This window comes from Salvia hispanica, chromosome 6, assembly GCF_023119035.1.
Source record: "Salvia hispanica cultivar TCC Black 2014 chromosome 6, UniMelb_Shisp_WGS_1.0, whole genome shotgun sequence".
Lineage (NCBI taxonomy): Eukaryota > Viridiplantae > Streptophyta > Magnoliopsida > Lamiales > Lamiaceae > Salvia > Salvia hispanica.
This window is the reverse complement of record NC_062970.1, coordinates 32,558,401-32,570,373: the sequence shown is the minus strand read 5'-3', so window position 1 is coordinate 32,570,373 and position 11,973 is coordinate 32,558,401. Positions and strand designations below refer to the sequence as shown.

The 11,973-nt window shown below is 36.8% G+C and overlaps 3 protein-coding genes across 3 annotated transcripts; 1 reads left to right on the top strand and 2 right to left on the bottom strand.

Annotated features, from left to right (window-relative positions):
* Positions 1 to 759: 759 nt before the first annotated feature.
* On the bottom strand, positions 760 to 3,291 carry LOC125192687 (WEB family protein At1g12150-like). The gene is made up of 3 exons (XM_048090314.1): positions 3,096 to 3,291; positions 2,546 to 2,790; positions 760 to 2,476 (listed from the first exon to the last, which is right to left on the bottom strand). The coding sequence occupies exons 2-3, from the start codon at positions 2,771 to 2,773 to the stop codon at positions 938 to 940; spliced, it is 1,767 nt and encodes a 588-aa protein (XP_047946271.1). The 5' UTR covers positions 2,774 to 2,790; positions 3,096 to 3,291; the 3' UTR covers positions 760 to 937.
* A 650-nt stretch (positions 3,292 to 3,941) lies between these two features.
* Positions 3,942 to 4,759, bottom strand: LOC125192679. Its single transcript, XM_048090307.1, has 3 exons — positions 4,607 to 4,759; positions 4,218 to 4,534; positions 3,942 to 4,137 (listed from the first exon to the last, which is right to left on the bottom strand). The coding sequence occupies exons 1-3, from the start codon at positions 4,751 to 4,753 to the stop codon at positions 3,969 to 3,971; spliced, it is 633 nt and encodes a 210-aa protein (XP_047946264.1). The 5' UTR covers positions 4,754 to 4,759; the 3' UTR covers positions 3,942 to 3,968.
* Positions 4,760 to 7,733: 2,974 nt separating this feature from the next.
* Positions 7,734 to 11,037, top strand: LOC125192962 (nucleolar protein 56-like). The gene is made up of 8 exons (XM_048090650.1): positions 7,734 to 8,005; positions 8,495 to 8,709; positions 8,810 to 8,967; positions 9,164 to 9,351; positions 9,427 to 9,679; positions 9,788 to 9,936; positions 10,022 to 10,156; positions 10,586 to 11,037. Exons 1-8 carry the CDS (start codon positions 7,801 to 7,803, stop codon positions 10,822 to 10,824), a joined length of 1,542 nt encoding a protein of 513 aa, XP_047946607.1. The 5' UTR covers positions 7,734 to 7,800; the 3' UTR covers positions 10,825 to 11,037.
* Positions 11,038 to 11,973: the final 936 nt, after the last annotated feature.

Genomic DNA, 11,973 nt, shown 5'->3' with positions numbered 1-11,973 from the left:
TTAAATTTGGCAAGTTAACCAAAGGTACTGTGTTTGGTGCAGATAATGGATTATTCATCCCTTCCCCATTTCTGCCGTAAGAGATCTTCTGACTCTGTAAAATATTCAGAAAGTAGCGCTGGAAATTGCTATTCCTTGGACCATCCATTTCACCAACAACTCTACAATTATGTTAAGCAACAATTCTTGCTTTGTCAACCTGCCCCACCGGTAAAGCAAGGGTCTGTTCATGTAACTTTGCCCGAAGATGCTGATAAAGAAGTCATCGCAGACACTTTGGAATCCGAGTTAAAGAAGTTCAAGGATCTCAATATTTCTCAAGGATCTAAACATTAATAGTTACAAGTTCTAGATAACCAATCTCTGGTTTTGAGGTGCTGAAATCACATCTTGCACAAATATATTGGCTTATAATTCTAGCTATCGATCCTTTAGCTATATACTATTATGTAATTTGATGTAGTTTGCCTAAATACCTACTCAAAGCTGTCTGCACAAGTGCACAATACCCAACCACAGATGAAGCCATTTGCAGACGCCGGCTTCTCTATATTATCAAGTATGTCCTAATCTTGCATCCGTTTAACATATGTTGTAAAGCAAATATACAAAATTTCACATATATTCTGGTGCTGTTTCCCTACAAGGGTGAATGCAGAGATCTATTTAATATATGTATTGAGGTTTAATTCTATGATTCTTTTGTTGGAACTCATGGGCACAAGGCTGTTTTAAAGTGCATATAGCTATGGAGTTCTCTGTTTGAATAAACAACCTAATGATAACTCTATTTGAAATCAGATAATAGTTGATTTAAGTGTAAAAGGTTAGTTGATAAATACTACCTACCTACACTTAATCAAACAGCTATGCTACTTTTACATGAGGATGGGATATTCTGGTATTTCTTGATATGCTATGCTGCACTTTTTGTCATTTACAATATTCCAGATGGCTCTCCGACTACTATACGACATTTCTGGAGTTCGCCTTCAACTACTTTCCTCTCGGCCTCCGCCACCTCTGCCCTCTTCAGCGCGTCCTCAATCTCCAATTGTAAGTCCTCACTCTGTTTCAAGATCTCCTCTGTCTTTTGCGAGGTTTCATTATGGCTCGCCTTTATCTTTTGCAAGTCAGCTGTGAGAGACTGCACTTTCGAATCAGCATTAGTTCTGCTTTCCTCGATCTTGTGGTTCATCGTCTTAAACTCCTCAACTGACAGTCTGATCTTCCTTGTAGATTCAGATCCCGGGCCCTTCAACTTGTCTGCCCCGTCTGCTTTGGGAGAATCTTGTATCTGTTTGTCTGCAAGCTTTTGTGCAGCTTTAGCCTCTTCAGCCTCCTGCAACGCGAGCTGCAGCTTCTCGTCAATTTCTTTAGCTGCAATGGTTGCTGCTTCGGCTTTTAGCCTATGTAGTTCAACGTCCTTCTGCGTCTTCTCTGCTTCCACCCGAGCCCTTTCAGCTTCTGCCAGCAAATTGTCCAGAGCCGAATGCATTTCATCGCGAACATTCTTAGACAAGGCCGTCTCAAGCTCGGCCGTCCTCTCTGCTATCTCGACCCTCATCTGCTCGATTTCCAACTCTGCTTCCGACACCTTCTTCTCACACTCTGGGCGCTCCCTCTTCACATGGTCCAACTCTTGCTCGAGCGACTCCACAGAAGTGTGCATCGAAACTTCCTCAGCAACGAGCTGCTGCAGCTCCTTTCTAGCGCAGTCAAGCTCCGTGACTGCAGTCTGCAACGAGTTGAGGTCGGAAGCGCGCACATCATTAAGCTGCTCCTGTAGAACCTTGATCGCCCCGGTGGCTTCCTCAAGCTTACGCGACAGATTCTCCTCAGGGCCGTGCCCCTCTCTGAGGGCCTTGATTTCCATCTCAGCCACTTCCTTGGCCGACTTATGCACCAACAAGTGCACCTCCTTCTCAGCGATGAGCTTGAGGTGTTCCTCCTGCGCTTGGAGGGAGTCGAACTTGACTTGATCGAGAGCACGTCGGAGCATAGACACTTCTTTAGAGAGCATGTTCTGCCTCTCCCCGCTGGCTTTGGTGGCTTGTCGCGCATCCTCAATCTTCTGAAACGCGGCCAGTTTGGCCTCGAGGGCTCCATCGAAGTCTTGCCTTAAGTTGGCAAGCTCTTGCTTGGAAACGATGAGCTCTCCCGACGCAGCCTTGTAGCGTTCCCTCTCAAGGTCGAGGTCGAGCTTCCACGTGTCGCTGCCCATTTGAGCTTCGGTTTGCTGCACCTCCAGCTCCGCGACTCTCCGTTTCATAGCCTCGGTGGTTTTGATAGCTTCTTGCTTCGATTCGCTGAGATTTTCAAGCTTTCCCGTTAGATCCTGCAGAGCTTCGTTGGCCCTGCGAAGATCTTGTTGAGCTTGTGCCTTTGCGGCTTCTGCACTTTTCAGCTGCTCTTTGTAGTATTCCAGCTCCTTACTCACCATGTGATGTTGGGTCTCTTTCTCAAGCAGTTTTTGCTGTGTGTAAACAATCCCAAATTTAGTAGGCTTTGAAGCAAATATGTTTAAGGGTCAAGTATAGTTAACCTCTTCAGCCCTAGTCTTCTTGGTGACGGGCCTTGCTCGGGGCGAGATAGTTTCGCCGAATAAACTAACGGCGGCCTTGACCGACTCGAAGGGTGCGCGCGTGTCGATTTCTCCGACGTCGGTTTTCGGAGACGACGACACCCTAGGAGATTCCCCCCGGCCAATTGTGCTCGGAGACCTCGGTGATCCAAACCCATTTTGCAATGTTTTAACACTGAATCCGAACATTATTCTTCTTCTACAAACTGCATCATCAACCATACTTACTCATTTCATGCAACCACCAAATATATTCACGACAAAATTGCCAAGTAAATCATGATAGGTCTCACACTTTTTTAATATCTGAAAATTAAATCACCAAAGTTGAAAATTGATCATTATCTTTAGTTAGACTAGTTATTTATCTTTCCATCCAACATTTTAAGCTTTTCAAATAAAATACTGCACTTTTACACATTTCCCTCACAAATTGAGATCAACTATGGATACACAAGATGAAAAAAATATCATAACAAATGATTAAGCACCAAATGAAAAGCGAACTTACTGTAATAAAATTAAATGATGGGGAAAAGAATTGAAAGCTCCAAGCAGTTCCCCTAAGATCAATTGATGAAGAAACAGACAGCAACAAATATATAATTACTCCTATATTTATTAATATACTATTGAATACGCCAGGGGGGAGATTTCTTGATTGAAATGGAAAACGAAAGTTTTTCTTCCTCCTCCTAAAAGCTAAACTAACAAAAAAAGAAAAAGATATGGAATTAAAAAAAATTAATAATAATAAAATGTGGGATAATGGGAGTGTTAGATTTTCTTGGGAGATAAGTTGTGGTTGTGGAAGACCAACTTTGCCATCGTCTCTCCGATTTTTGGGCTTCTTCAATCAAATTTATTTTCCCTTAAAAATAAATTCCATATATATTTTTCATGAATTGTTTTTAACTAATACTAATTCGTTATAGCTGATTAACTAGATTTACATCTTAGAAATATATTTTCATGCACGTGAATAGTTGAGCCACCACATGATAACTCTCATTTGTCGACAGTTGGTCACTTGGTTGCAATGTATATGTATAATTTTGCATATATGTCCGACTCTAACGTGCTAGCATCAATTATCATTGTTGATTTGTTGTAAACTTTAATTTATTGCAAACTCTCATTTTCCTGTTCAAATGAAGCATTGTCGCCTCGGTCAATTAATTATCAAGTTATGACAGAAACCAAAGACATGTTCGCCTCATAGACATTCAAGGTGTTCTCATTCCTTCTTCTTATTATTATTAATGAAAATTATCCATAACTAAGTATAAACATATATGAAAAGACGCTATATAACATTGTCTTATTGAAATAGATAATAAAAAAAGTAGTAGTAAACAGCAATTCTTAAAATATAATCTAGCATTCACCAGTCGGAAACAACTTTCTTCATCTTCTCCAATATTTCCACATCAAGTCGATCGGATTCCTGTGAGCTCCACATGGCGTAGTCGCACAAAAATGCAGCAACCGATTTCCCAATCCCTCTTGCTTGGAGAAACTCTCCCAACACGGTCTGCAATTCGCTCTCCGGCCTATATATATTTATAAAATTATTAGTATCATAAAATACAAACAAAATTATTACTAGTAAGTATAGTAAACAACAACTCACTCAATGCACATCTCAGAGCAGATAACATTATTATCACCATCCTTTGTAGTCAATTTCTGGATCACAATGCCATCAGCAGAAGCAGTTGCCTCAAAATTCATTGATTTTCCATAATCATCTTTGTAGATATCAATTTCCAGATCTACTGAGGGATTAGAATTACTCTCCTCATCCTCGTCGTTACTCTCCTCGTCCTCGTCGTCAACCACCTTGACCTCGATTTCAATTTCCTCTCCGTCTAGCTCCCTCGTCATGGTGATGTCGCCGCCGAGAGGGTGGTCTATTTCGAAAGGGAATCCGGCTGGAGCCACTGGCCTCTAAACAAGTTTTAAATTATAATTAATTAAGTTAACAGAAAGAAATTGATCATTATTTGCAACATAACATACCGATTGAGTAATGTGTTTGATTTTGGAATCCAAGGCTTTGGCCAGCATGCTATTAGCGGCGGCGGTTGAGAAACGGCGGCCATTGGCGGATGCGCGAAATGCAGTTGGGATAAGTCTACAAGAAGACAAAGCTACGGCGCGAAACATCCTTAGATTATTGATCTCGTAATTAATTAATTTTGATACTATTAAGGTAGCCTTATATATAGAGAGAGGATGGGACGGGTTAGGGTTTTAGTTTGCCTTGGTAGGCAAGAAAGAGATCTACAAGTGTGTATATTGTCTATGAATAGAGTTGCAATTGCTATTTTGTATGCATGGGAAAATAAATTCGTACGCAGGATTTCAATATATTTAAAATCATAAATAAATATGTAATCTCATTATTATTATGGGTCATGATTTCGTGAATATAATACATTAATACTCACACATTTTTAATTTCGATATGTTAGCAAATAAAAGTTTCAATTCAATTAAACTATAAATGTTAAGTATATCCCGCATTTCACTAATTCATAAAATCTGTACTTAACATATTTCCTGTAAATAGGGATGTCAATTATTGGGACGGCCTAGCGAGTTTCGGGTCAATCAGGTGCCGGCTATCGGGTTCGGGTTATAAAAGTTCAACCCTAACCCTAAAAGCTCGGGTTTCGGGCTAGTCCGACAGATTAATCTGGTTGCTACCGATAAAATTAACTTGTGATCAACCCAATAAATAATGACGGAAATTAGCTATATTTATAAAACGTACGACATTTAATTATGATAAATTTGAGATAGATGTGCAAAATGAACATAAACATATTTCGAGAAAGTTTAAAGAATGTTTTAAAATTTTAAATATATTTTTAAATTTGAAGTTTCTAATTTATTTATCTATTATTATGTTAATAAAAATTTAATATATAATGTAAAATTAAAAGTTAATTTTTTGGTTATCCATGTTATAAATATAATCAATGAAGTGTCAAATTAGGATTTGAACAAATAGAACAATAGAAATTTTATCAGGTTTTCGGGTCTGGCCCTAAGGAGTTGCGGGTTAATTAGGTGCGTGCTAATCAGCTTGTGATTTTTTTATCGGGCTAGAAATTTCCAACCCTAACCCTATAAATTTCACGGGTTATTCGGGTCAGCCCACGAGTTGCGGGTTGCACTGGCATCCCTACCCGTGAATACCCGATATACCAATATCTTAAGCTCAAACTCTCAAGCAATTTTACAAGGTTCAACGTGATTTCTAAGAAGAGAATTCTCGAAGTGTGAAACAATTTATTCGAGTTTAATTTTTATTATACCTCAAGGAATCCAACCAATATCGTAAGCCCATATCCAAGTAAACTGTGCTCGTATAGTTGTATATAGATTGTTTCTTAGGGATAGTGTAGCCATATTTCGTTAAGATAAAATAATTTATCTGAGTATCACTAGTTGTTTGTTGTATAAGTTAATTTATTTCACGTTTCACATTGTTAAAATAACATGCGAAAATGGCGACTTTATCAGTTGACTCATGTTTATCCTCTTAGTTCCGTTGTTAACTGTTGATAGGCGTGTCGTCAATTTTTACTGATTTTTGTGTTCTCGACGTTGGGGTATTCTAGTGTTCTTAATTTGTGAAAATTTTTACCACGGTTTCACTGATTTTGCTTCATAAAATTCCGATCGAAGTGGTGTTTACAATGGCGTCCATCCATTTTTAGACTTTTTCTCTTTTTAGCTTAATTATGTAAAATCTTTTTTTGATTTTTTAGTATATTTTTTTATCATACAAAGTAGTACTAATCTAATTTTTTATTTTGGTTAATATCGTTTCTATTTATGAGAAATTTTCTACCGATTTTTCTCCCCCTCTTCTTGTACTTTACACACGGTTTCTTTTTAGTACTCTCTTTTATTTAATAGGCATTAAAACTTGTTTCATTCACAAAATATTTTTTGATAGATAATGGAAGTATATATAATGGAACCCCGGAGCTACCAACAAAAATTTCAACATTCATTCTTTTTCAAAATAGGTCAAGATTCATAACTATCATGATTATAAATTGAGAATCATTATTTTGTTTTAAAAAAATATCTCAAAATAAATGATTTTTTTTTATATTTACTGGGTATGAATTTATAACAATCGAAGGAAGTAATTTTATTGAATATGAATGTAAATATCGAAGGATTCAATTTAATAGATTACGAAAGTAAATAAATGACTTTGTAAAAAATATTTCAAAATTTATTTATTTTATTTAAAAATAAAATTTCAATTGCTCTAAACAACGTCTACTCGCAGGGCAGCGAATGGGTGTCATCACACAACTAGGGTGTGTGTCCCGCCACCATGGTCCACCGGGATGGGTTCTCCACAGCGTAGACTCGTTTCAATTCCAAATGGACTGTTGTTGCGGATGCTCTTAGTCGCACCTTATGTGGTGAACTAAACCCCTAAAATTATATTCTTTTAGTTCTAAGTTATTTAAAACACTTTTTTTAGACACGGGATCTAAGAAATTAAAATTTTAAAGGTTAAATATAGAGATGGAAGAAATAAAGTGAAAAAAATAAAGTGAAAAGTTAAAAACAAATGTATCTAAAAAAAGATGATTTTATTACTTTGGGACGCCATAAATGAAATAGTTAGAGAAAGAGTTACAAAAAAGAGATATTAGTATGCAATATCATAAACTTTATATTTCATTTGTTATTTTTTATGGTAGGTCAATCACCATATTCGACTAATATACTGATGTACATGTTTTTTCATCCTACTTGGCACAACTAAGTTAATACGATTTTCTATGTGTCTTTTTATCCTTGCGATGACCTTTAAATATAGTATAAAATATCTAAAAACATTTCATAGTTATCCAAGTTGCATTTCTTTTTGTCGAAAATATCTTATCTAGATTGTTTTAGAAAATAACAAATTGTAAAATACATGTGATATCATAGATAAATTTAAAAAGTGGTGACAAATACCAAAATTAAACCAAATTTGTGATTTTAAATTTGCGGAAAAGAAAAACAAAAAATGTAAAACTCAATTTTGGAAATTGTAATATGAAGGTGGGCCCTGCCCGACCCATGCTACACAAATAGGGCCGAAAAACCCTAAACCTAAAATCACAACATAAACCTCCCCCCGCCCCTTTCCTCTCTCTTCCTCACAGTCGAAAGACGAGTTTTGTGCTATGACGCTCTACCTGCTTTACGAGTCGGCGTCGGGATACGCTCTATTTTCAGCTGATGGAATTGATGAAATTGGCCAGAACACGGAGGCTGTCCGGACCTCCGTCGTCGACCTTAACCGCTTCGGTAAGGTCGTCAAGCTCGCCGCCTTCACCCCCTATGACTCCGCCCTTGATGCGCTCAACCAGTGCAACGCCATTTCTGAAGGTAAAAACCTAGGAATCTTAAGAAAATTTTTATATCTGCTTGGGCCTTGGAAGGATTATTCATATAGTTGTAGTTGTTTCTTTTTTTGTGGTGTATTTTGGAGGAATTGTCTTTAATCTTGTTGCGATTGGTTTTTAAGTTGGTGTTTTCGCATGCGTTATGGGGATGACTTCTTAGGGAACTGAAGTGAGAAGTTCTGTTTATGTAGTTACATACTCAATTTATCTCATTCTTGGTGTTGTGAAAAATCCTGAGTTTTTTCTTGCCTAATGAAACTCTTTGACATGTATGTGTATCTTTAGGAGGGGGCTGGGGTCGGATAATTCAAAATGCATACCTGAATTTTTTTTTCCCTTGTTGTTCTGTCCAGATTAATTTAAAACCAATGCAGCTGACCACTTCATAAACTATTGTGCTTGTTGCTATTTGTTTTTAATTACGATTTAACTGAACTCTTTTCCTTTTGCTGGTGTCTGATGTTCAATTAAGGTCAAATGACTGATGAACTGAGAAACTTTCTGGAGCTAACTTTACCCAAGGTCAAAGAGGGAAAGAAGCCAAAGTTTAGTTTGGGAGTGGCAGAGCCAAAACTTGGATCACATATTTTTGAAGTAACTAAGATTCCCTGCCAAAGTAATGAGTTTGTTCTTGAACTCATTCGTGGCATCCGTTTGCATTTTGATAGGTTCATTGAAAACCTGAAGGTAAGAAATTTGCTGATTTTCATTCCTTTCGTTTAATGTGGACTATGAAGTCCAAAAATGATGTGTGTCGTCTTCTCTTCTTCAATTTATATTTGGACAGCCTGGAGATTTGGAAAAGGCTCAACTTGGTCTGGGTCACAGTTACAGTAGAGCAAAGGTGAAGTTCAATGTGAACCGTGTGGACAACATGGTTATCCAGGCTATCTTTCTCCTAGATACTCTTGATAAAGATATCAATTCCTTTTCCATGAGAGTGAGGTAGTATATTCCTTCTATTTAGTTCTTCTCTCTACTGTTTCCTAACGCTATTAGCAGCGTTTACTCCTAATTATGTCTTGCCTCTGAATGTTTTCTAACTTGTATTAATAGTTCATATATTTTTCAGAAGGTGAAATTACATATTACCTGTAATTTTGTAATTATAAATCTTATATTTCAATTATGTTTCATCCAGGGAGTGGTACTCTTGGCATTTCCCTGAGTTGGTGAAGATTGTTAATGACAATTATCTGTATGCCAAAGTTGCAAAATATGTGGATGATAAAGCACAGTTGTCTGAAGACAAATTGTCTGGTCTTACTGACATAGTAGGAGATGAAGATAAAGCTAAGGAGATTATAGAAGCTGCCAAGGCATCCATGGGTACATTTCTAACATTTGTTTGTGTGACGGTATGTTACTTAATCCCATGTTAATGTGCTGTTCTTCTTTTTACAGGTCAGGATTTGTCACCAATAGATTTGATTAATGTCAAACAATTTGCACAAAGAGTGTTGGATCTTGCTGAGTATAGGAAGAAGCTCTATGATTATCTTGTTTCCAAAATGAGTGACATTGCACCTAATTTGGCTGCGTTGATTGGTGAGGTTGTTGGTGCTCGTTTGATTTCCCATGCTGGTAGTCTTACAAACCTGGCAAAGTGCCCTTCTTCTACTCTTCAGATCCTTGGTGCTGAGAAGGCTCTATTTAGGTACCGGTGCTGAGAAGGCTATGTGCATCTTATTGAAGCATGATTAACATGAATATATTATTGTTGCAATTTATGCACTCTCTGATTATGCTCATGCAATGTCTTCAGGGCATTGAAAACGCATGGAAACACTCCAAAGTATGGTCTTATATTTCATTCTTCATTCATTGGCCGTGCTTCTGCTAAAAATAAAGGCCGTATGGCTCGATATCTTGCTAACAAGTGTTCAATTGCCTCTCGCCTTGACTGTTTCTTAGGTAACTAGATGGTCTTTTGCCATTGGTTCATCTTGTCTTGTGGATAAAAAGTTATGGTTGAATTATGGTGTCCTTTTTGATGCAGATGCAAGTACTAATGCTTTCGGAGAGAAACTCCGTGAGCAGGTTGAAGAACGGCTAGACTTTTATGATAAAGGGGTTGCTCCTCGTAAAAATATTGATGTCATGAAGTCTGTCATTGACACCGTTGAAAGCAAAGGTTTGAACACTCCCCTCCCTGATTCCTGAATCAATAAAAAAATAAACAATCATTCAGAATCTGATCTCCGAGTGCATAAATATGGATATTGCCTATTTGTCATGGGATGATGTTATTCTGATCAATCTGTACACATGAAATTTACTGCTTCATTTGTGTTAGTTCTCCCTTAATTAGCCAATGCCTTTTGTTACCTGCACTTAGTACTAGCTCATGTACTATTATTATTATTATTCACTGCATGCTGACTTCTAAATTGTAATGTATCTTTGATTGAACCAAATGAGATGTCTCTGTTTGATATGCGGTGTTACTATTTTATCATCCTGCAGGTGATCACAATGCACTGATATGTTACCTTTTCTCGTGTGTTAGATTTGGTAGCTTATATTGATGTCTTATGACTGGATTTGTTTCAAACCTTTGTAGAGGATGAGCCTATGACTGAAAATGGAGATTCAAAAGAGGAGTCAAAATCAGAAAAGAAGAAGAAGAAAGAAAAGAGGAAAAAGCAAGAGGACGAAGATCAGGAAATGCCCGATGCAAATGGAGGCGAAGTAGAAGATGGAACTGCGAAAAAGAAGAAAAAGAAGAAGAGCAAAGACAAAGACTTGGAAGAAACCCCAGCGGCTACCGATGGAAAAAAGAAGAAGAAGGCTAGATCTTGAAGGTGAAGTGGGAAGCAATTTTGGAAGATGAGATGGCTCTGTTTGTTGTCTCTAGACTTGAGTTCAAATATCTATGAAGCTAATTAATTAGTTATCTGTAATGATGGGTTTTGCTACTATGGTGTGACTTCCTCATTGGAAAATTGTTAAAAACTCCAAAACAATGTACGATTGTAGTTTTGGATATTTGATTAGCAAAGTATTTATATCCTACCCACTCCCAAATTTTTATTACTCCTACTACTTTACACTTTACAATTAAGTTAAGGCTAATATTATGATAATTATAGCTTTAAAATTGGCATATTACTCTCAGAGAGATCCACTTGCATTAGCAAAACCAAAGAGCAGTTGCTTCTGAGAAAACAATGCATGATGTTTACTAAGTCTCCAGCCAATAAATGATTAACAGCTTCTCATTTCCAAATAATTACACTTCAATGGTGATGAAGAAAGTAGAAACACAACCAAGGCTGTGTGATATTTGATCAATCTCCACTTCATTGATTCCCAACCAATAAAAGAATTGGTGTGTAATGGATTCGAATGTTTTGAAATCTTGCATTGGAAAACTTGGAAACTCCCACTGCAGAAACTGTGACCTATTGAAAATAAAAAGGAAATAGACACAAATTTGGAAATAAAAAGGAAATAGACACAAACTTGAAGACTTTTTTTCTCACATATCATCTCTCATTTGAAACTCTGGATTTTAAAGTACGTTTATTCTTATAAATAAATAACCAATGCAACATGTTATAAAAGACTATCTCTGCTTTTCATATGTAGACGAATTCTTCCCAAGAACTATTCATTATAAAATGTAGAAGAAGTTGCATAGTTACAGTTGAAAGATCTGAAACTGCTAAAATTAATTAATAGTAGTAGTAATTCATTACTCTCACATTTTTAGGATAGTAAATCAGCTACCAACTAATATTGACATTATACTACTATATGTCTTTCAATCTGATGTGCCTTTACTCGATTGGTATTGATTTCATTTTTTTATGGTTGAAAGTTGAAACTTTGGATGAAGCCGGATTCAAAAATATATTGCTTGCATTAGGGTTTAGGGTTTGTTGAATCATTGTAAATATCTGATTTATTTTCATATATGTGACGCTTATTTATTAAAAACATACAAAT

What these genes read in the sequence shown, in the direction of transcription:
- LOC125192687 (XM_048090314.1), bottom strand. Translation starts at nt 2,773, where the DNA reads ATGTTCGGATTCAGTGTTAAAACATTGCAAAATGGGTTTGGATCACCG. An exon ending in AGAAGACTAGGGCTGAAGAG is followed by an intron (nt 2,477 to 2,545) that starts GTTAACTATACT and finishes GTTTACACACAG; the next exon opens with CAAAAACTGCTTGAGAAAGA.
- LOC125192679 (XM_048090307.1), bottom strand. Translation starts at nt 4,753, where the DNA reads ATGTTTCGCGCCGTAGCTTTGTCTTCTTGTAGACTTATCCCAACTGCA. An exon ending in TCAAACACATTACTCAATCG is followed by an intron (nt 4,535 to 4,606) that starts GTATGTTATGTT and finishes AAACTTGTTTAG; the next exon opens with AGGCCAGTGGCTCCAGCCGG. An exon ending in TGCTCTGAGATGTGCATTGA is followed by an intron (nt 4,138 to 4,217) that starts GTGAGTTGTTGT and finishes AAATATATATAG; the next exon opens with GCCGGAGAGCGAATTGCAGA.
- LOC125192962 (XM_048090650.1), top strand. Translation starts at nt 7,801, where the DNA reads ATGACGCTCTACCTGCTTTACGAGTCGGCGTCGGGATACGCTCTATTT. An exon ending in GTGCAACGCCATTTCTGAAG is followed by an intron (nt 8,006 to 8,494) that starts GTAAAAACCTAG and finishes TGTTCAATTAAG; the next exon opens with GTCAAATGACTGATGAACTG. An exon ending in TCCTTTTCCATGAGAGTGAG is followed by an intron (nt 8,968 to 9,163) that starts GTAGTATATTCC and finishes TGTTTCATCCAG; the next exon opens with GGAGTGGTACTCTTGGCATT.